The sequence below is a fragment of the Rhinopithecus bieti genome, unplaced genomic scaffold (assembly GCF_001698545.2).
Source record: "Rhinopithecus bieti isolate Rb0 unplaced genomic scaffold, ASM169854v2 scaffold_65, whole genome shotgun sequence".
Lineage (NCBI taxonomy): Eukaryota > Metazoa > Chordata > Mammalia > Primates > Cercopithecidae > Rhinopithecus > Rhinopithecus bieti.
In genome coordinates this window covers 5379398-5403410 of record NW_016803344.1, presented here as the reverse complement: position 1 = coordinate 5403410, position 24013 = coordinate 5379398, and the positions used below count along the sequence as shown (strand labels likewise).

Genomic DNA, 24013 nt, shown 5'->3' with positions numbered 1-24013 from the left:
AAAAAAAAAAAAAAAAAAAAAAAAAAAAAAAAAAAAAAATTATTAAATTACCCAATCATAGAATTACCCCCACCTCCTGACTGCATCTAATCCAGAGAGAAGCTCTGCTTCCTTAAACCCTGCCCAAACCCTGTACATTCTTTCCAACACCCTCTTCTCAAGACGTCTCGGTGTTTTCCACGGTGTACTGCCCTCCCTGCAAGACCATAAACCCCACTTTTTCCAACTACAGGAGTGTTCTTGACGGTCTTTGGCTGGAGGGCACTGCCGCAGTGAGAGCTCCCTAAAGGGTCTCTACTGTTTTTAGGTCTAAAAGGAAATTCTGTGGTGCAGCCAGAGCGTTCAGATTTCATAAACAAGTATTTTGAGGCTTCCCGACAGTTGCCTCTTGCGTGGTTGTTTCTCCTCAGGAGATGTTATATCTCCTGGGAGAAGACCGGGAAGATACTTTGGTTTCTGACCTCCTAAGCAGAAAACCAGCCGTCAAATTTCTCATGAAGTAAAAACCCTCAGGGAGGTGAGCGCCTCCAGCTCCAACTCAGAACTTCTCAAACACCATGACCCCCCAGGGTCAAGTGGGAAACTAAAGGTCGAGCGGGTTCATACGACTCAGTGTCTAAGCACTACCCTAATCCAGGAGGAAGGGACCCCAATTCACTCTACAAGCAGCACAAGAGAACGCTCCAAAACGCTGAGGCAGTATCAACAACCTAACCTTCTTCCGGCTGCCGCTCGCTCGGTCGTCGCGCACAGGTCGCTGGGAGGCTACCGCGCAAGCGCAATCCTCTTATAGGTGGACTACAAGTCCCGGCATGCCTGGCGACGCGGCGTCGCCTGGTAACTCGCGCCACACGAAGCGCGCTAGGTTGGCTCTTCTGCGCGCCTGCGCCTTGGCGAGCTCTGCGCAGGCGCATTTCCAACGCTTGGAGGAGAGGGCGGGGTGTCGTTCCCTTTCGCTGATGCAAGAGCCTAGTGCGGTGGTGGGAGAGGTATCGGCAGGAGCAGCGCTGCCGCCGGGGCCTGGGGGTGACCCGTCTGACTTCCTGTCCGTGCCGAGCCCACTCGAGCCGCAGCCATGTCTGGGGACGAGGTGAGGGTCTGAGCCCGGCGTTAGGGCTAACTAAGGACTGAGGCGAAAAGCCGAACCCACTCTAGTGTGGGAGACCGGGCCTGCGGCCTAGCAGCTGGCCGCCGCCATGTGGGGCAGCCGGGCCTAGGCGGCCCGGAGCGGCAGAGCCGGCGAGGACTCCGGAGCCGCAGGCTTGGCTGCAGCGCGCTTTCCTCAGGGCGGCGGCGCCGAGGCGGACCTCCTGCCGTGGCTGGCGTTTCCGGAATGGAGAGCACACGTTGAGTCGCCCTCCCTGAAGGGGCTCGAATGCCCGGTTAATGCCCCGAACGAGATTGGGGCTGGCGATCCCTGCATTCCTTTCTGCTTGGCACTGCCGCCCCAGCTCGCCTCACTGGGTGCCGGGGGTGCCGCGAGGAGCTCTCTTAGCTTGGTAGAACGCCCTCGTTAAAACTTTCTAGGCTGTCTTGTCGGGGCCGGTATCCCGCCCTCGTTTGCCTTCCTAGCATTGCTTTTAAAAGACGAGGGGTGATGGGGTTAGAACGAGAGAAAAAGATTCTGCAGCCTCAGGAAGTGACTGACCTTCCCGGAAAGTTTCCGGGTGAGCCCCGGAGCTTCCCTTAACAGAGGGCTCCCAGCGACGTGAGCGGGAAGTCCGGGCTGTGAAACTGGCTGGATCTTTTTCTGCCGTGGTGCTTGGAACTCAGTGAATTTCCTCAAATCCCTTTCCCCCAGATACATCCTAGTTGATATAATATCTACCGACTTAAAATTAAGTTGATTTTAAGTACTCTCAGTAGGTGTTGCTTAACATTGGGGGAGTCCCTGTACGGTGCTGAGAATTTCCTCAGGCAATAGGAAGCCTTGATCACAAGGGCAAAGGAATGGCCGAGAAAGGCCAGTAAATGTGCTCACAGGAAGTAGAATAATCTCCAGTTTGGTGACAGTTAAGGGGTGAACACTTGACAAACAGGTAATGATTAGTTCATGGAGGGCTGTGAAGACGAAGTTAAGGAATTTGGAATGTATTCTGGAGGGGATTCCAGTCTCTTAGACTTGGTTCTTACAACAGTCCTGTAAAATAGGTCTGTTGTGCCCATTTTAGAGATGAAAAAATTGAGTGTTTCAGAGTTGTATAATGCCCATGATCAAATACTAAGTGGCTGAGCCAGTAGAATTCCAGATTGACTAGGATCTTAATGGCTTAGAGAAACTGAAAGTTTGTAGATGGTCCTTGGCAGTTATGATAGACATTGCTCTAGGCTGCTGTATTTCAAATGTTCTGAGAGTGGCAGTGTTTCACACTTGTTTCGTTTCTACTCATTTTTCAAACTTCTCATAACCTTTGGCAAATACAGTACTTACGTAGTGCAAGATTCCATGGGGTGTTATTCTGTGTATGGTCAACTAGTTGACACACAAGGTAGAAATAGGGCCGTCAACATAGTGACTTGGAGGGCTAGAGGGTTCATTTTTAGCAGTGGGATTAGGTTTTGAAAGAAGTGGAATATGAATACATTACTGATGGATGAACAGAATTTTGTGACGCAAAGATGGCAGAACTAGCATTTTAGCATAGGACTTTGGAAACCAATGAAGTATTAGACAGTTTGGCCACTTAGGGGTGCCAGTCCAACTGCATTTTACAGGAAACCAGGGCCGAGGGAGATTAACTTGTCCAAGATCATGCAGAAAGGTTCTAGTTAGTAGGACTAGAACCCTGGTCTTTGGCTTCCATTCTGCCAGGCAGAAGTTAGTAATGGAGACAAGGTATGAAGAATAGGATGTAGGGCCTGGTTCCTCTAGTGCTATTGACTAGGTAAGTATTTTTAGGCCATTCCTTTAACATCTGGCTACTGTACAGGCTTGTGAGGATCAGATGAAACTCTGTACTTGAAAATGATTTATAAACTGCGAGGGACTTCCCAGAGTGGAAGTAATCCTGCCTGGTGGTCATCAGGCTAGACGATTAAAGAGGCTACTATTAAAAAGTAATTTTCTGTTTCCTTCATATTTCTGTTTTTTTTTTTTTTTTTAAGATGGAATTTTGCACTGTCGCCTGGGCTGGAGTGCAGTGGCGTGACCTCGGCTCACCGCATCCTCTGCCTCCTGGGTTCAAGTAGTTCTCCTGCCTCAGCCTCCCAAATAGCTGGGATTACAGGCGCCCGCCACCATGCCCAGCTAATTATTTTTTTTTGTAGTTTTAGTAGAGATGGGGTTTCACCATGTTGGTCTGGAACTCCTGACCTCGTGATTCGCCTGCCTCAGCCTCCTGAAGTGTTGGGATTACAGGTGTGAGCCACCACGCCCAATCTTCTGTTTTTGGGTGGTTTTTTTTTTTAGGGTGCATAATTGAAAGACACTGCACACGTTTATTTTAAACCTGGTAATTAAGCCAAAACTCACCAAAACAGAACCCTTTTCAACCTAGTGGAACTATGATTTTTTTTTTTTTTTTTAGTTTTTTTAGAGACAGGTTCTTGCTCTTGTTGCCCAGGCTGGAGTGCGGTGGCACAATCATACCTCACTGCGGCCTCTGTCACCTGGGCTCAAGGGATCCTCCTCCCTCAGCCTCACAAGTAGCTGGGACTGCATGCACATGCTCTCGCACCTGCTAACTTTTTAATTTTTTGTAGAAATGAGGTCTTGCTTTGTTGCCCAAGCTAGTCTTGAACCTCTGGCTTCAGGCAGTCTTCCTGGCTCAGCCTCCCAACATGGAACCATGATCTTTAAAAAGCAGAATCCTACAGATATGGCTGCTCCCTGGTAAGGGAAAAGAAAAATCCTCTAATCAACAGGCATTCAGTATTTTCACATTTGTTAAAAGCAGCATCAACATTTAATACTTGCCTGTTTACTACTGGGTCCCATTCACAAGGAGTCAGAACATTGGGTTTTCATAAAATATGGTAAGGTGTTTTTGCAAAAAGAAGCTTTAAATTAAAAAAAATTTTTTTTTGATTCAAAATGGGATGTGTGTTGTGTAAAGTTTATGAAACACAAAAGAATACAAAGAAAAATAGCAGAATCTAAGCCAGGCATGGTGGCATTCACCTGTAGTCTCAGCTACTCAGGAGGCTGAGGCCAGGAGTTTGAGGCTGCAGTGCACTATAATTAGAATTGAGTGTAGTCACTACATTTCAGCCTGGGCAACATAATGAGACTCCCATCCTTTAAAAAAAAAAAAAATCCCGCAATCTTATCACACAGAGAGGGCGACACTTGGCATTTGTTCTGGTCACCTTTGGAAGGAACTTTTAGATCAATGTCTTGCTTCTCTGTGGGTTCTTTTGTGACTCACACCTGCTTCTGGGTATAGTATGACTATAAAGTTGATTTCTTGGGTAAGGTATGATCTATGAGAAGAGGCTTCTAATTCGATGAAGCATTTCAGGGTAATTTTAGCTGGTATACCTTTTCTTTGCCCTCTCCAACCAAACGTGAGAAGTTGAAAATAGAAAAATGTATGCTTTTGAAGGCTTTGTTGTGAACCTAAAATATAACTCAAGTGATTCTGTAGTTTTCCATAAGTGCACTGTCAACAGCTATTTGCTTTTCAAATCCAAACTAGTCTCATAAAACCAATTTGGAGTGTAGTCAGCTTATAATTTGGAAGTTAGAGATGAAAGTCTTAAAAAGCCATGATTTTAGCCATGATTTTAGTCATGGCCTCGTTCTTTGGGTGCTGCTTCGGGATCCCTGGTCCTTATTTGTAAACTGTACTTTGCAGGATGGTATGAATAAAATAAGGCAATGAGTATGTATGTTAAGTATGCAGACAGTAATTGAGAGAGAGGTTAATTATTTCAGTTTATGATTCTTGCATGTTTATTATCCATTACAAGGCTACAACCAAACTGTTTACTTGTAGACCATAAGGTTTTTCAGGGGATAAGAAGGCACTTGTGAGGCTGTCCTCTGATGATACCAGGATCCTTTCCATCTTTAGTCTGTCTTGATGAATGATGGTTAAAAGGCAATGAATATTCTAGGGAACTTGATGCTTGAAAAAATGTAATGAATGGATTGTAATCCCTTCCAGAACCTTAGCCAAGTCTCCCTATTTCAAGAATGAGGATGAAATGTAGCTACTTCCCTGTATGATTGCAGTGCTCCTTGCAGGGTGACCCGGTGCTCAATAGTGGGTCAGCAGTGGGGGACTCCTTCCTCTTTGCTCTTCTACCTTGGTAGGGACACTTCTTTAAGTTGGCCAGATAATGTTCTTCAGACTGACTACATTTCAGATTTAATTATTTATACGATTGAATCCTTGTTAAGGGAGAAAAGACTAACTTTGAAAATACTTTGCAAATACCATACTTCTCTACTGGGCAAGGACAGTAACTATATTACCTTATTACAGACTGTGGCTTGATTTCAGTCTAGTTTCCTTAATGATCTTGGGACATAAATAAGTTTATGTTAGAATCAATTTTTGGAAGCTTTTGAGAGTTTTATATGTTTGGGAAATTAGAGCACCTGAGTTGATGAAATTTCAGTGATAGGAATCAAGAGAAAACCATACTTTGTGAATGGTAAAGTATTATATAAATTACAGTTGCTAATATTTATCGAGTACTTATGTGCCAGGCACTACGGCAAGGGTTTTACATTTACATACTTCTTTAACCCTCCCAGTAACCTTGTGTGGTTTGTTGTCATTCTGCTACTTGTCTCCATTTTACAGATGAGCCGTGGAATAACATAGGTACAAGCCAGAGTCAGAATTTGAATCCAGTCAGATGGGCTCCAGACTTGTGCTTTTAAACACTTTACTACTACACTGTCCACAGCAGATCACTGGGCAAAATGCTGAATTTAAGCATGATATTAATAGAATGTGGAGAGAGATTGGTAAGGGGCTCAGAAAAAAAAACTTGGTATTTGAATCCAGTTCTATTTGACTTCAAAGACCCTGCACTTTCTTTTTTTTTGTTTTTGAGACTGAGTCTTGCTCTGTCACCCAGGCTGGAGTGCAGTGGTGCGATCTCGGCTTACAGCAAGCTCCACTGCCCAGGTTCACACCATTCTGCTTCAGCCTCCTGAGCAGCTGCGACTACAGGCACCCGCCACCTTCCGCTAATTTTTTGTATTTTTAGTAGAGACGGAGTTTTACCATGTTAGCCAGTATGGTTTTGATCTCCTGACCTTGTGATCCGCCCACCTTGGCCTCCCAAAGTACTGGGATTATAGGCGTGAGCCACCGCGCCTGGCCTCCTGCACTTTCTACTCTATCAGGTGTCTGGCCTGTATGATGTCTGAACTTTTCTTTCTTCAAGTGATCAGTGCAAGCAGATAGTCTACAAATTATAAATTAGTTTTCCACCTATTCTATAGTGGATGTTTAGATAAAAATAAGAGAATTTGGGGGCAAGGCATGGTCCTCACACCTGTGATCCTAACACTGGGAGGCTGAAGCTGGTGGATCATTTGAGTCCAGGAGTTCAAGACCAGCCTGGGCAGCATGGTGAAACCCTGTCTCTACTAAAAATACAAAAATTAGCTGGGTGTGGTGGCGCACGCCTGTAATTCCAGCTACTCAGGAAGTTGAGGTGGAAGGATGGCATGACTGGGAGGTCAAGGTTGGATTCAGCTGAGATCATGCTACTGCACTCCAACCTGGGCAGCAGAGCCAGACCCTGTTTCGTTAAAAAGAAAATGGAACCTTTAATGTTCCACAAGCAAAAAGCGGAGTGAAATGTTTTACACATGAGGAGTTGCGGATGGGTTTCCTTGAAGATCTGTCTGAACTTCAGGATAAAGTTTTAAAAAATTTGTTTTTTTAATCAGGTCAGAAGTCTTTCAAGTCTCTCTGTAGCAGCCCCAAGTTACCAGCCTTGAATAAAACATTTATACCCCTGACCAGGTGCGGTGGCTTACACCTGTTATTCCATTGCTTTGAGTGGCCGAGGTGGGAGGACTGTTTGCCTCTGGCAGTTTGTGACCACCCAGGACAACAGAGGGAGACCCCGTCTCTCCAAAATGAAAAAATTAGCTGGGCATGGTAGCACATGCTTGTGGTCCCAGTTACTTGGGGAGCTAAGATGGTAGGATCACTTGAGTCTAGGAGGTTGAGGTTGCAGTGAGCTGTGATCGTGCCACTGTATTCCATCATGGGCGACAGTGAGACCATCTCAAGAAAGAAAAAAAACAGTACAAAAAAAATTTACATCCTGCTTAGGTATTGTTTTCCTATATCTATAAAGTAAGAGGCATAGCATAGGTTGTTGTGAAAGTCCATTCCCTAAATTCCATGATTCATTCAAACGTCCATATTTGCTCATGAAACTGAAAGTGAAGTATCTGTGATACTTTGCAAATTGAAAGACGTGTACATGTTTCAATTCCCCTGATGTTTAATAGTGTCAGGAAGGTTGGGTGGACATTTTATTTTATTTTTTGGTAAATTCTCCTTTGGTGTTTTAATGTATCAGATACTCTTTTACTTTTAAGAGTATGCCTTTTGAGGATAAAGCATATTTGGAATGTGAGCATCATTAAAAACAATCATTTGGTCCCTTTTGTTTTTTGTCTTTTAAACAGATGATTTTGATCCTACTATGAGCAAGAAGAAAAAGAAGAAGAAGAAGCCTTTTATGTTAGATGAGGAAGGGGATACCCAAACAGAGGAAACCCAGCCTTCAGAAACAAAAGAAGTGGAGCCAGAGCCAACTGAGGACAAAGATTTGGAGGCTGATGAAGAGGACACTAGGAAAAAAGGTGAGTGGTTGATGTGAGAGAGTTACTGTTGTCCTAGAAGCCCTGGTTCTATGAGCATTTTGGCTTTTGTATATGCAGTCACCTCTCAGCCTGATTAGGCTGCTCCAGTGAAGTCAAGGCCATCAGTAGGCTGTATGCAGTGGACCATTTTCGATTTCTGATAGGCTTGTTGCAGGGAAGTTCCCATTTAATTCACAAGTTGCAAAGATGATGAAACCTTGCTGTTCCAGAGCTGGTTTTCCAGTTTAACCCATCAGGTCTCTTCTCTAACTTTAACAGTAGTTGTATTTGAGTGTGGGCAGAAAGAAATAGTACTAAGATAGGCAGTTTTGTGTCTTAGCAAGTCTGAAAATATATATGAGAGATTAAAATGATAGCCTAAAGTATTTGGGGTTAGACATCAGCTTTAGTTACCCCTGTGCTGTAACATAGACATAATTTGACTATTAGAGAGAAATGATTCTATAAACATTATTTGTGTCTGTTGAATTTAACTCTGTGCCAGGATAGAGACAGCTGACATTCGCTGAGCATCTGCCCTGTGCTAAGTGTGTTCTACATGTTTAAAACAAACTTGGAAAGTAACTCATTCCTGTTGTAATAAGATAAAATGGATTTGTAAGTAGTTTCTTGAAAAACTTTGTAGCAGAGGGATCCTAAAATATTTCTAGTTTATAACATGGCAGGTCAAATGGAAAATTTGTTGAACAGAGCCTACTCATTAATGGTAGGTAAAATTTCACTGATAACTTGTATTTACTGTGCAGCCTTATTTTAATAAATGTGAAATAATTTGTTAGGCCTTTTGATGATTAATAGATGCAATAAAATGTTGAGCTAGGTGGTAGAATTTAGGTGAACAAGGCATAGGCTCTTAGTATCTAGTAGGGAGATAGATAAGCAAGCTGGTAGTAAGTTCCTCAGTTGGGGTAAGCAGAAGATACTATACAAGCATTCTGGGGATACCTAACCAAGTTGCAGGGAAAGATGGATAAGCTTAGAGAAGGCTTTGGTGGAAGTAATTTAACCAAGATCCTGTGAGATGGAGGTAAGAGGGCCCACAGGAAGGTTTGGAGGTGAGAGACCTCACGTATATTGCACTCGGAACTGAAAGTAGTTCAGTAGGGTTAGAACCAGAAATTGAAGTGAGGAAGGCAAGAAGCAGAAGTGGGAGATAAAGTTGGAGAGTTGGAAATTGTGTTAGAGCTCTGACTTTGTCTTGGGAACAATGAGGAGAGTGATATGGTCAGATTACTAAATAAATATTCTCAACATGGTCCCCTAACCAGATTTTTCCTATAGATCTTTGAGATGACCCACCATTTTGTTTTTCAGAACCATAACTTTTGTGGCCAGGTGCGGTGGCTAGCATCTGTAATCCCAGCAGTTTGGGAGGCGGAGGTGGGCTGATCATGAAGTCAGGAGATCGAGACAATCCTGGCTAACATGGTGAAACCCTGTCTCTACTAAAAAAGATAAAAAAATTAGCTGGGCATGGTGGCACACACCTGTAGTCTCAGCTACTCGGGAGGCTGAGGCAGGAGAACCGCCTGAACCCAGGAGGCAGAGGTTGCAGTGAGCCGAGATTGTGCCACTGCACTCCAGCCTGAGCAACAGAGCAAGACTTGGTCTCAAAAAAAAAAAAAAAAAACAGTAACTTTTGTGATTGTGGAGGGACTAATTAATACTCAGTCAGTCTTTTCTGGTGACTTGAGTAATTGCTGAGCTATGTTTATGTAACTCATAATTTGATGCTTTGCCTTTTAGTTGTTAATGATTATGCATTGGTCTTTTTAGATGCTTCTGATGATCTAGATGACTTGAACTTCTTTAATCAAAAGAAAAGAAGAAAAAAACTAAAAGATATTTGATATTGATGAAGCTGAAGAAGGTGTAAAGGTAGTATTGCTTTCTTGTTGAAGGTAAAATTTGGCCTCTTGCAAGGTTGCTAATGGCTGATGTTTCCCTCCCTTTGACTCACGTCTTACTAGCTGTGCTTTTGTTATTAGCACTTAATTGCTTTTCTTGGGAGTGTGTCTGACTAGGTTCTTAAAGGGATTGTAGTTCAAGGAATTTAAATTTACGTCTTACTTATTGTATTGTGTGCCATTAAAATGATCACAAAATGTCCCTTGTCCTTAACCATACTGAGATTTTTGGCTGCAGAGAACTATTTCTATGAGGGAGAAATCCTTTTGAGCAAATATTCCTTTGGTTTCTTAAACTTTTGGTAACATAGAACATACACAAATTCATACATGTACTTCTAAGCAGCAAAGAATGAACCACAGTGGTGGTTGGTAGCTGATGATAGTGTGGCCTGTAGGCAAACCAGAGTATTCAGGCTAGTTTTATGATCTGATCTTGTGGGTACTTGAGACGCTGTGAGTCTTATTGCCGAATTGATTTCTAATACAAATATCTCAAAATTCTTTTGGACGGGGAGTAACAGGTGGACAGGAAGGTGAACAGGAGGGAGGGTAGGTGGATGGATGAAAGGGGAAGGAGCTGAAGATCTGTTCTCCTCCCTAGAGTTAACCATTTTAAAGATGCTGCTTAGGAATCACCTTAGCAGAATCCACACATCTATTTATAAAACCCAAGGTAATAGCAATACACACTCAGAGAGAGAGAAAGCACGTGCGCACACAACAGCAAACATACACCAAATATCTCGTGCCCTCTACTCAAAATTTTCTTTGGTAAGTAGTTTATTTGCTCAAACTCAAGTGAATAAAGTATATCCCACTTGTAGCAGGAAATGTATACAGTAATTCATTGGGTTTTAGAAATAGTGTCATAATTTTATGACAGTTAATTCAGTAAATATGTAAGTGATTACAGCGAGTCAAGCATTTGAAGCATTGTGTGGTAATTGCTAGAGTACTGACATGAGTAAGATATTTTTCCTGTTTGCAAAGATATTTTGATTCAAGGATAATGTAGAATCCTTGAGAACAAGCTGGTTTTATCTGGATTCATCTTGTTCTCTCCCTGTTTGGGGATTCTCTTTTCTTTCTACTATAGGGAAATTGAGAAAAATGCTCAGATTATAATGAGAAATGGGATTTAAATATCCTGGGTAACAGAAAGTTTTGGTTGACAAGGCTTTGTTGGTTGATTCCTCCAATAGCTTTTATTGGGAGATTAGCTCTAAATAAGTGCTTGAATACTATTGTTGAAGTCATAACATAAGAGGATGTTAGAGGTATCCTGGTCATCAGGATGGACATTCACTTGAAGGGTTTTTGAGATCTTGGGCTACTCTCCCACCTGAATTTTCAGACTATTCCAGGGCTTTTGAAAAGCCTTTAAAAATACTTTTTGCAGACTGGGCGTGCTGTCTCACGCCTGTAATCCCAGCATTTTGGGAGGCCGAGGCGGGCAGATCACCTGAGGACAGGAGTTCAAGACCAACCTGGCCAACATGGTGAAACTCCATCTGTACTGAAAATACAAAAATTAGCTGGGTATGGTGGTGTGCACCTGTAGTCCCAGCTACTCAGGAGGCTGAGGCAGGAGAATCACTTGAACCCAGCAGGTAGAGGTTGCAGTAAGTCGAGATAGCACCACTGCACTCCAGCCTGGGCGACAGAGTGAGACTCCGTCTCAAGAAAAAAGAAAAATACTTTTTGCCATTCTCTGCCTTCTGCTGTGTCTTGGTGTCAGTATGGAAGTAGATCTTACTGGGATAAAATAATAATATTACAGCATAGAAGTTGGCTAGTGCGTGCTAACTTACATTCAGCATTTCTAAGTTCTTATTTATTGACTTAGAGACTGGGTGAGTATTTGGTGTCCTGTTTGTATGGTATGTGGCTAATGGATACCATGGGCAGATTTATTTATTTATTTATTTTTTTGAGACAAAGTCTCACTCTGTCACCCAGGCTGGAGTGCAATGGCGTGATCTCGGTTCACTGCAACCTCCATCTCCTGGGCTCAGGCTTCCCTCAGCCTCCCAAATAGCTGGGTTTACAGGCACCCGCCACTACGCCAGGCTAATTTTTGTATTTTTAGTAGAGAGGGGGTTTCACCTGTTAGCCAGGCTGGTCTCAAACTCCTGACCTTAGGTGATCCGCCTGTCTTGGCCTCCCAAAGTGCTGGGATTACAGTTGTGAGCCACTGCGCCCAGCTGGCAGATTGGTCTTGTAGCCACATGTGGCAGTAAGACTACACAGCCGGATTTGGGATTCCGACTCTGAGCTTTATTTACTCCCAGCTATTCCAGCTTTTCTGCTGGTAAGATTTCTGAAATGACTGTAGCCATTGTCCCAGTTCAGGATGTAGGCACACATCCTGATTAATAGATATTAATTAATAAGTAAGGTTGACAGCGCACTTCAGGATAGGGAGCTGAATAAGCTGGTAGAAGGAAGGAGAAATCAGAAAGCTGGAAACTGAGACTGGCCTTTTCTGCCCTTCTGGGATGTTTATGACTCATTTCTAGGTTTTAATATGCCGTTTACATCCATGCCTCTGGCAGCTGATCTTGGGGTCAAGCTTTACTTTGTCTCTATTTATCACTTGATCCGAATTCCCCATAGCTTCTGCCTTTCCCTCTTTGATAATGTCATCTATTGGAGTGATGCCCAAAGACCACGCCACAGACGGGTGCCGGGCTGACTGTGGTATAATAAAAAATATTTGTTCTTTATGTTCTTGGCTCACAACTGCTAAAATCCTTGGAATCTTCAAAGTGATAACAGGGTCATTGGTATGCTACTGATATGACTGGTGGCTGGGGATCCCTAGACAGCCTTAGGATGGGGGCTGGTCACCAGAAGGACAAAGCTGTGATTTTAGAGGGTTGGGACTTCCAATGGTCCCTCTGCCACCTCCAGAGAGGGATGGTCTGGAAATTGAGTTCAGCCACCACTTAATAATGTAATCAGTTGGCCGGGCGTGGTGGCTCACACCTGTAATCCCAGCACTTTGGGAGGCCTAGGCGGGTGGATCACCTGAGGTCAGGAGTTTGAGACCAGCCTGGCCAATATGGTGAAACCCCATTTCTACTAAAAATATAAAAATTAGCTAGGTGTGGTGGCATGTGCCTCTAGATCCAGTTACTCAGGAGGCTGAGGTAGAAGAATCACTTGAACCTGAGAGGCAAGAGGTTGTAGTGAGCTGAGACCGCACCACTGCACTCCAGCCTGGGTTACAGAGTGAGACTCTGTCTCAAAAAAAAATAAAAATAATAAATAAATAATGTAATCAGTCAGTCATGCCTTTGTAATGAAACCCCTAGACATGGGTTCGGAGAGCTACCATGCTGGTGAGCACAACAAGGTGCTAGGAGGGTGGTGTCCCTGGCTTGGCAGCTCCACGCCTACCTTCCTTGCTACCCCTCAGCTTCCACCCCAATACCTTGTCTTATGCATTGCTTATGTTTGGCTGTTTCTGAGTTGCATCCTTTATAATAAACTGGCAATAGTAAGTACTTTCCTAAGTTCCATGACTCGTTTTAGCAAATTATTGACTCTTGGCAGGGAATGTGGGAACTTCGAGTTTATAGCCATGTTGGACAGAAGCAGGCAGCATGGGGACCCAGTGCGTGGTGACTGGCATCTGAAGTGAAGGCAGTCTTGAGGAACTGAGCTGTTAAACCTGTGAAATCTGATAACTCTGGATAGTGTGTGTCTTAATTAAACTGGAGGACACCTAATTGGCATTGGAGGGTCTGTGTGGAAGACCACCACATATTTGGTGTCACCCAGAAAAATCTTTCCCAGTGACAAAATCACTTAGAAACTTCTTTAAAATACTCCAGAATCCTGTTCCTCCTGAAGATTGTCAATCCGATTTAAACTTTTAAAAGTTTCTCAAGTGAATTTTTTTTTTTTTTTTTTTGAGACACAGTTTCCCACTTGTTGCCCAGGCTGGAGTGCAGTGGCACAGTGGCATGATCTCAACTCAGTGCAACCCCTGCTTCCTGGGTTCAAGTGATTCCTCCCAAGTAGCTGGGATTACAGGTGCCCACCACCACACCCAGCTAATTTTTGCATCTTTAGTAGAGATGGGGTTTCACCATGTTGCCCAGGCTGGTTTTGAACTCCTGACCTCAGGGATCTGACCTCCCAAAGTGCTGGGATTACAGGCATGAGCCAAGGCGCCTGGCCTCTGCCGTGATTCTGACAGTAGCCTGGTTTGGAAACAAGGACAATAATTATAAGATCCTAAGGTTGAAGAATAAAGAGATGAATGAGAGGTAGAGATCCCAAAAGTATTTTGAAGCATTCACAGTTTAAATGGCAGAGTCTCTGTGAGCCAGTTTGGTCCATCTCTGACCAAAGTTATCTGTAACTTCAATTTTGAATATGTGACTTTTTTCCCGCACCAAAATAATGTCAGCCCATGTCAATTTAAAAAAAGAACAGGCTGGGTGTGATGGCTCATGCCTGTAATCCCAGCATTTTGGGAGGCCAGGGTAGGAGGATCTCTTGAGGCCAGGAGTTTGAGACTAGCCTGAGCAACAAAGCAAGACTCTTCATCTCAACAGAAAATGTAGTAAAATAAATAAAAAGAATAGTCCCAGTATCAAATGTTCAGACTCATCTCACTTTCTTAGGATCTTAAGATTGAAAGTGATGTTCAAGAACCAACTGAACCAGAGGATGACCTTGACATTATGCTTGGCAATAAAAAGAAGAAAAAGAAGAATGTTAAGTTCCCAGATGAGGATGAAATACTAGAGAAAGATGAAGGTAATGCTGAGGACCCAGCAGCACATTCAGAGGTTACTCAAGCCTTTGGCCCTAGTCTCCTTGATGGGGGTGGGGGGTGCTTTTATAATTTTTTTCTTGCCCCTTATTTCTACTGCCTGATAATAGAAGCTGAAAGGAAACAGTGTCTGGCTTGATAATGGCAGTTAAAGAATTTGTCAGTTGTGATTACATTAAGAACATACTGAATCAGGCTTGGGAAAATTACTGTAACCGATTTTTTTTTTTTTTTTTTTTTGAGACGGAGTCTCACTCTTGTCACCTAGGCTAGAGTGCAGTGGTGCGATCTCAGCTCACTGCAGCCTCCATCTCCCAGGTTCAAGCAGTTCTCTGCCTCAGCCTCCCAAGTAGCTGGGATTACAGGCACCCATCACCACGCCCAGCTAATATTTTTTATTTTTATTTTTAGTAGAGACAGGGTTTCATCATCTTGGCCAGGTTGGTCTTGAACTCTTGACCTTGTGATCCACCCGCCTTGGCCACCCAAAGTGCTGGGATTACAGACGTGAACCACCGTGTCTGGCCTGATTTTTTGTTTGTTTGTTTTGATTCTGAGTTTTGCCCTTGTTGCCCATGCTGGAGTGCAATGGCACTATCTTGGCTCACCACAACCTCCACATACCAGGTTCAAGCGATTCTCCCACCTCAGCCTCCCACCTGGCTAATTTTGTATTTTTAGTAGAGACAGGGTTTCTCCATGTTGGTCATACTGGTCTCAAACTCTCAACCTTAGGTGATCTGCCCACCTCGGCCTCCCAAAGTGCTGGGATTACAGGCGTGAGCCACAGCACCCGGCCCCAATTTTTTAATAAAATTTTTTTTTAAGTTTTGTTTACAGTTTCATTAGTTTCTAAATGCTATGGGGTCTTTAGAGAACTTTTGTCAGTAGATGAGTTTTATGGATGTTGCTGTTTCTTAGGTGCTCAGAACAGTTGAACTCTTTCCTCTAATTATTCTAACGCATTATTTTATCTTTGGCTTGTTAAATTAAGAAACATTTCTGTATGTTAACTCCTAATTAGAGAGGTCTCTATTAAGGGTCTTTTTGAAAGTCATAATATCCCTGTTTCTAAGGAAAAGGGTTGTGAGCTTTGGTTTATGCGTAAGGCTGTTGTGAATGCAGCTGTGGAAGGGAAGACAAATGTCTTTGAAACTTTCCATTTTTCTAGACCCACCCCCACTTTTGTATGATAGTAGGGCCCACCCTTCATTCTTAAAATCTTTATTATCTGTAGCTCTAGAAGATGAAGACAGCAAAAAAGATGATGGTATCTCATTCAGTAATCAGACAGGCCCTGCTTGGGCAGGCTCAGAAAGAGACTACACATACGAGGAGGTAAGACAAAATCTGTTGTGAAAAGGGGCTAAGCTATTCACTAGTGCTCAAAGAAGAGCAAGATAAATCTTCCTTGAATTGGAAGGGCCATTAAAGTAATGACTGATGGTGGAACAAATGCAGAGCGGTCACACAGCCAGTGCACAGCAGTTCCTGGTGCGCACCCGTGGGGCAGCCTGCCCAGAGTGCAGCAGTCATTGTAGTACTACTGACTGTCCCCACCTGAATTTGCAGACTGCTGAGTGCATTCAGCCCTCTAGGAATCAGGAGGGCAGTGGTGACAGACTAGCTAATTTGGGGCCAGGGTATTCTGGAGTTTGCTAGTTTGGGCTTTCTTGAATCTTACTTTTCCATGTATCATGTACTTTCCCATAGAAACAACAGAATGAGTAGTTGTTCATTCATTTCACTTTGGATAAGGAGTTGCTGAACATCTATAACGAACCAAATGCTGGTTGGGGATGAACCTCTGCCCTCAAGGAGCTCCCAGACTTGTAGTAATGCATGTGTATATTTAATCAGAAGTGAAGTATTTGCTGTTAAGCAATGTGACTCAAAGGGGAACTTTGTACCCCTGCAGTTACTAAGTGTGTTCATGAATACCACTTTATTTTTATAGCTGCTGAATCGAGTATTCAACATCATGAGGGAAAAGAATCCAGATATGGTTGCTGGGGAGAAAAGGAAATTTGTCATGAAACCTCCACAGGTCGTCCGAGTAGGAACCAAGAAAACTTCTTTTGTCAACTTTACAGATATCTGTAAACTGTAAGTTGGTTAATGGAGTACCTTCATCCCAAATACCAGATTCTCAATGCAATTTTAAGAGTGCTAAATGTCCTTATTGTGGACTTCATTATAGATGGAAAGAACACACAAGTGTAGGGGTTGAGGGAGTTCACAGTTCAAGTCTGTCATTTTCTTCAATTCATAAGTCTCGGGGCTATTTTATTTTATTAAAGATACGGTCTGCTTTGTCGCCCAGGCTGGAATACAGTGGAGTGGTCATGGCTCACTGCAGCCTCAATCTCCTGGGCTTCAGCAATCCTCCTGCCTCAGCCTCCTAAGTAGCTGAGACTGCAGGTGCACACCACTGTGCCAGACCAATTTTAAAAAATTTATTTATTTATTTATTTATTTATTTATTTATTTTTGGTAGAAACGTGGGTCTTGCTGTGTTGCCCAGGAGTGCTTGTTTTATTAGTGCATTCAGAGGTGACAGAAATCAACTCATGCTGACCCATTGAGGATGGATCCTAACTAGATGTAGTGAAGAATGAGGAGTCTCAGTGTCGTCCTCAGACAGGAGCCTTGGGAGCCCAGGGAGTGGAAAGGCTCATCAGTCGGTCTAGGACAGGCCTCCCAAGCAAGCAGTGAGCTCAGGGAAAGTGCCTGAATTTGGTGAGCCTCTTCCTTGGATGATCATTGCCAGGACACAATTGATGAAACTGCCTTTGTTAGTTACCATCACATTCTATGCCAGAGTCAGCCCTAGGTTACTGTCTGGGAATGGCTTTTCTCTGAGCTCCTCAGCTGCATGTTTTCTGGCAGGTTCCTTAGGACGACTGACCTTATCTACTCTTTGTTCTTCAGTTTCCTAAGTGATACATGCTTGTTGTAGAAAATACGGTAAACACAAAAGAGAGAATATTCACTCAAAATTTTACTACCCGGAGATAATTGCTTGTTTTCATTACTTACATATATTTAAATAGTTTAGTTTTTTTGGCTAGTGACAGTAGTAGTATATGCTCATTGCAGAAAAATTAGAAGATGAAGACATGCTTAAAGAAAATGAATAATCATCTGCAAAGTCCACCATTAGGAGGTAGATAACTGGCTGGGTAGCTCACGCGGTAGCTCACACCTGTAATCCCAGCACTTTGGGAGGCCGAGGTGGGCGGATCACAAGGTCAGGAATTCAGGACCAGGCTGGCAAACATAGTGAAACCCCATCTCTACTAAAAAATACAAAAAATAAGCCAGGCGTGGTGGCAGGTCCCTGTAATCCCGGCTACTCCGGAGGCTGAGACGGGGAGAATCGCTTGAACCTGGGAGGCGGAGGTTGCAGTGAGCTGAGATTGTGCCATTGCACTCCAGCCTGGGCAGTAGTGTGAGACTCTGTCTCACACACAAAAAAAAAGGAATGGATATTTTTATGGCAAATATTAGCACATTGCTTTCTAGCAAGGTTGTGCCAGTTCATACTCCCGCCAGCAATGTAGGAGCTTACCTATTTTACTATATTTTTACCAGTTCTCACCCATTGCATTTTGGGGAAAAATAGCTTAAAATTGTTGTAGTAGCACCTGCTTGTTGGAACAAGTTCAAACAGTGCCACACTATAGATTTAAAAAATGAAACTATTGAATAGCATTGCTCTATATTTGTGTTTTTTATTTTATATGTATGTGTACATCTTTTTTTTTTTTGTATATTGAGATATTTCTAAAAGTAGAATACACCCTGGAATGTATTTATTTAACCATTCCTCTAGTTGGTGAATATTTAAGATGTTTCCATTTTTTGCTGTTGTGCTACCACGGAACCCTTCTAGACATACACTTTCTTTTAATGGAAATTTTAAACAGGAAATATATATGGATTAATATATATATTTATTAGCCTGTTTGATAACATCACCTAGGTTTGGTGTATGCTGAACTTTTGACACATTTGCTTCAGATTTTTTTACTTCTTTTTTTTTAAACGGAGTCTCTCTCTGTCGCCCAGGCTGGAGTGCAGTGGCGCGATCTCCGCTCACTGCAAGCTCCGCCTCCCGGGTTCATGCCATTCTCCTGCGTCAGCCTCCCGAGTAGCTGGGATTACAGGTGCCTGCCACCTCGCCCGGCTAGTTTTTTGTATTTTTTAGTAGAGACGGGGTTTCACCATGTTCGCCAGGATGGTCTCGATCCCCTGACCTCGTGATCCACCCACCTCGGCCTCCCAAAGTGCTGGCCACTGCGCCCGGCCTACCTCTTTAAAAAGAAAGTTTTATGCTATTTTACGATAGTCTCAAAAACAAAAGAAAAAAAGGTGGTTTTATAGTTATAATTAAGGCCACCTTTGTATGTTTTCCTGGCCCCTTTTTCCTTCCCAGAGGAAGTTGTTATTCTTTAAAGTTGGTGTTTATTGTTTATGTTTTCCATCCTTGTTTCTAGACACTTACTCATATGTATGTAGTCATAAAATGTAATATGGTCTTATGGGCATTGAAGTGTAAACAAGTGGTATCCGGCTTGGCTCACACTTCTAATCCTGGCACTTTGGGAAGCTGAGACAGGAGGATCATTTGAAGCCATGACTTCTGTACCAGTCTGGTCAATGTAGTGAGACCCCATCTCTACACAAAACTAAAGAGTTAGACAGCGTGGTGGCACACACCTGTAGTCCTAGCTACTTGGGAGGCTGAGATGGGAGGATGGCTTGAACTCAGGAGTTTGAGGTTACAGTGAGCTATGATCATCACTGCACTCCAGCCTGGGCAACACAACAAGACCCCATCTCTTAACAATAAAAAAAGTGGTGTCATATACTTTATCTTTATTTCAAAGTTTAAATAAACGATGCAGTGAAATTCACCTAATAGCTAAATAATCACAGATCAAAACAATGAACAGATTTTTTAGAAGTTTGGTGAGATTTCCATGAAAGATAAGGTTTATGTATTTTGATTTTCTTTTTAGATTACATCGTCAGCCCAAACATCTCCTTGCATTTTTGTTGGCTGAATTGGGTACAAGGTAAGAAACTATATATGTTTACATACAGTATTGCTGGACATTTCATAAGAACCTTTCTTGAAAAGGATATGTAACACACTTAGAGAAAATGTTCACCTGATTATTAGAGAAACTTTTAGGCCAGTGGAGGAGTGAAATCACTTTGTTTCTGTGGGAGAGCTTGACTGCTTAGGAATAGGGCACAGAGTTGACATCTGAACAGGCCTGCTGGTGTACCAATGAGAGGACCACAGAACTGCCATGTTTAGACTTTCCTGTTACTAATTTGAAACTCATGAGTCTTTTTATGGAGCAAATATTAGATCTTTAGAGGAATCAGTTTTTTTAAGGTCAGACTATTTTTTCCTAAATTGGTAACAGGCTATTGAAGAAATACAGCTAGGAAGTTGATGAGTGGCACTTTAGAAACCATTGAAACAGGGATCTGTGATGAAATAGGTATTTACCTGTCTTCAGGGCTCACCTTTTGAAGGCACTGAGCACGTCATTCCCACCCATTCAGGAAGGCCAAGATCTCATTGGCCCGTGCCAATGAGTTTGACTACTATCTGGAAGCCTAATGTCCCTTTAACAATAAGTAATGTAGAGTAGGTTATGATAATGCTGACTAATGCATATTGAGCACCTCTTGTGAGCCAAGTGCTTTTTTGGGTGCCATCTCAATTAATCTTCACAATAGTTCTATGAAGTAGAAAGTAATATTCCTGTCTTCACATTTAGAAACAGGTTCAGTAAAGTGAAGTTGTAGTTGGTCACATAGCTAGCTAGCTTAGTGGCAAAGTCAAGATAGATACAATCAGGTCTATCTTTCCCTGCAGCTTGATCACCTAGCAGGCTTGACCCCTGTGCCTCACTGGCAGCACAGAGATAATTAAAGTGTTCTCTTCCTACTCTCTTTAAACTGTTGGGATTTGCTACCCTTGGTGTGGGGTTAAGGAATAATTTACTTGACCGTGGTGGATACATTGACTCTGTTGTAGAATAATTGTGTTTTTTTGTTTGTTTTTTGAGATGGAGTCTCATTTTGTCACCCAGGCTGGAATGCGGTGATCTCTACTCACTGCAAGCTCCGCCTCCCGGGTTCACGCCATTCTCCTGCCTCAGCCTCCTGAGTAGCGGTGCCCGCCACCACGCCCGGCTAATTTTTTGTATTTTTAGTAGAGACGGGGTTTCACTATGTTAGCCAGGATGGTCTTGATCTCCTGACCTGGTGATCCGCCTGTCTCGGCCTCCCAAAGTGCTGGGATTACAGGCGTGAGCCACTGCGCCCAGCGTGTTTTAAATATAAATTTGTTACCACCGTTGTTTATTTGTAACTTGCACAAACTAATGAAGAAGCAAAAGCTAGTGTTGTTTTTTTCTATTGTTAGAATAATCTAGAGGTTTTGTAGAGGTGGGATAAACTATTATAACAAGTTGTGGCCAGTAAACTTACGGTCAAGTGGGTTAAATGGGTTTTTGAGAAAATTCCATTTCTTTTGACAGTGAATGAAATTTCTACATTAAGCATTGGAATCACTGTAGCCTGGAGATTAAGGGTTCCAATCTGTGGAGGAGGAAATTTAACCCTGCCTGACTGAATTTTGTTGTTTCACTTTATGATTTATAATTTTGAATGAATGATTTCTAGCCTAGAGCTTTCCTTTCTCAAAAGTGCCTGTCAACAGTTTCCTGTCAAACAGTTTATCATTAAGTACCATTGACAGTTTCTGGATTGTGATTCAACTATCCTTGTTTTTTCTTGAAACAGCTTTATTGAAATAACAGCTTACAAATTTAAAGTATATAATCCAGGGGAGTTCCACTCGGACATCCGTCTCTTTCGCAAGAGAGAGCGAGCTATTCTCTTTTCTCTTTTGCCTATTAAACCTCCACCCCTGGACACCCCCCCCGCCCCCCTGCCAAAAGAATATAAAAATAAATATACAATCCATGTTTCTTTTTTTGTTTGTTTTTTTATTTTATTTTATTTATTTATTTTTCTTGAGACGCGAGTCTCGCTCTGTCGCCCAGGCTGGAGTGCAGTGGCCGGCATCTCAGACTCACTGCAAAGCTCCGCCCTCCCGGGTTTACGCCATCTCCTGCTCAGCCTCCCGAGTAGCTGCGGACTACAAGCGCCGCCACTCGCCGGCTGTTTTTTATATTTTTTTAGCTAAGAGGACGGGGTTTACACCGGGTTAGGCCAGGATGGGTCTCGATCTCCTGACCTTGTGATCCGCCCGTCCTCGGCGTCCTCCTTCCAAGTGTGGGATTACAGCTTGAAAGCCACCGCGCCCGGCCTGTTTTTTTATTTTGAGATGGAGCTTGTGCTCTGTTGCCAGGCTGGAGTGGCCAGCTGGGCTCACTGCGAACCTCTGCCTCCCAGGTTCAAGAGGTTCAAGCAATTCTCCTGTCTCAGCCTCCCCAGTAGCTGGGACTATAGGCGCACACCACTACACCTGGCTAATTTTTTTGTATTTGTAGTAGAGATGGGTTTTCACCATATTGGTCAGGCTGGTTTCGAACTCCTGACCTCAGGTGATCAACTTGCCTCAGCCTCCCAAAGTGCTGGGATTGCAGGTGTGAGCCACCACGCCTGGCTCCAGTGGTTTTTAATATCACATGTTAAAATTAATATGTATAACTGCTACCACAATCAATTTTAGTATATATTTTCATCAACTATACTTTTAACCATGACTGAATCAAAATATTTGGTGCTTAGAATTTTAAAAAACAAATGTAGCCCCTTTCATGTTTTTGTATTTCTAGTTCTCTCCTTTCCCTTACTTTGTACATGGTATGATTCGTAAAAGTTTTTTTTCTTTTGTTGGATGGACTTCACACACAATGAAGGAATCAGTTTGTTTTAGACTTAAAATCAATTATAAATCTGATTGTTATTTTAAAATCAATTATAAATCTGATTGTTATCACTGGAGATTTAATTGGATTTGATGTTAGTATGGGCACATCATTAGACACAAACTGTTTAATTAAAAATAAATTTTGAGGCTGGGCATGGTGGTTTACGCCTTTAATCCCAAGCACTTTGGGAGGCCATAGTGGGAGGATCACTTGAGTCCAGTAGTTCGAGACCAGCCTGGGCAACATAGGGAGACTTCCTCCATCTCTACCAAAAAAAAAAAAAAAAATTAGCAGTTCACAGTGGGGAGTGCCTGTATCCTAGCTTCTTGGCAGGCTAGGATTGCTTCAGCTTGGGAGATTGAAGGTGCAGTGAGCCATGATTGCGCCACTGCACTCAAGTCTGGGTGACAGAGTGAGACCCCGTGTCATAAATAAATAAATAAATTTTGGGAAACTAAGTAGTATAGCACCAGTACTAGAGTTTATCCTATGCTACTGAATATATTTTAAATTCATTAAGTTTAAAGGTGCTGGAATTTGGTTCTTTTAGAAAAAAACAATAATAATGGAGATATTTTGTTTTCTTTCATAGTGGTTCTATAGATGGTAATAACCAACTTGTAATCAAAGGAAGATTCCAACAGAAACAGATAGAAAATGTCTTGAGAAGATATATCAGTAAGTGTGTAATTAATTTCATTAGATCACCCTGAAATGTTCTCATCAGGCTGCAGTGTTGTAGGAAGATCCATTTGATTGCAGTGAGCTGGGAAAAGCTGGCCTTAAAAGATCAGAGACAAAATGATAGTGAAAGGGAGGTGGCTCTTGACTACTAACTAGGGGTATAGGGAAGGATTTGGATTTTAAAGAAAGCCCAGCTGATTGAAGCTGCTGGTTGATTGTAGGGCTAAAGGCCAAGTCAGAGAAACCTGCCTGTGATTCAGGCCTGGCCATGGCCCCTTTTGTTCCTAGTTATTTAAAATTGGCATGTCTGCTAACACGTTTGAGTGGTTCTCCTGTACACAGAAACAAGAATAAGCAAGCTGGCAGGCTTCCCTGTATCCTGGGGCATTGAGTATCAGCCCATGTTTAGTGCCAGAAACGCCACAGCAGACAGCTTGTGTTTTCTTACCCCTTGGATAGCTGAGCTTCCCTGGTCTGGGTGCTCAGGTAAATTCTCAGACTGGGCTTATGGAGTTCTTTGTAGGAGATACATTTAAGAAGGCAGAAACTTCTCTACCTCACTGTGGCCACGAGGTAACTCTGTGTGTTGCTTTATTTGCAGAGGAATATGTCACTTGTCACACATGCCGATCACCGGACACAATCCTACAGAAGGACACACGACTCTATTTCCTACAGTGCGAAACTTGTCATTCTAGATGTTCTGTTGCCAGCATCAAAACCGGCTTCCAGGCTGTCACGGGCAAGCGAGCACAGCTCCGTGCCAAAGCTAACTAATTTGCTAATCACTGATTTTGCAAAGCGTGTTGTGGAGATGTGGCTGGACAGGTTTGCCATCAGAGTGGATATACCGTTCTATTAAAACAAGATTAAAAGCTGCCAATATTTTGGCGAC

The 24013-nt window shown here is 42.9% G+C and overlaps 1 protein-coding gene across 1 annotated transcript in view; it reads left to right on the top strand.

The window, feature by feature from the left end:
* EIF2S2 (eukaryotic translation initiation factor 2 subunit beta) overlaps window positions 1–23993 on the top strand; it is a 33742-nt gene extending 9749 nt beyond the window's left edge. The window contains 10 exon segments of the mRNA XM_017877434.1: window positions 960–1090; window positions 7610–7786; window positions 9584–9644; window positions 9646–9685; window positions 14355–14490; window positions 15744–15844; window positions 16464–16612; window positions 19531–19587; window positions 23027–23112; window positions 23720–23993. Of these exon segments, the coding sequence (XP_017732923.1) occupies window positions 960–1090; window positions 7610–7786; window positions 9584–9644; window positions 9646–9685; window positions 14355–14490; window positions 15744–15844; window positions 16464–16612; window positions 19531–19587; window positions 23027–23112; window positions 23720–23895 (1114 nt within the window). The 3' untranslated portion in view covers window positions 23896–23993.
* Window positions 23994–24013: the final 20 nt, after the last annotated feature.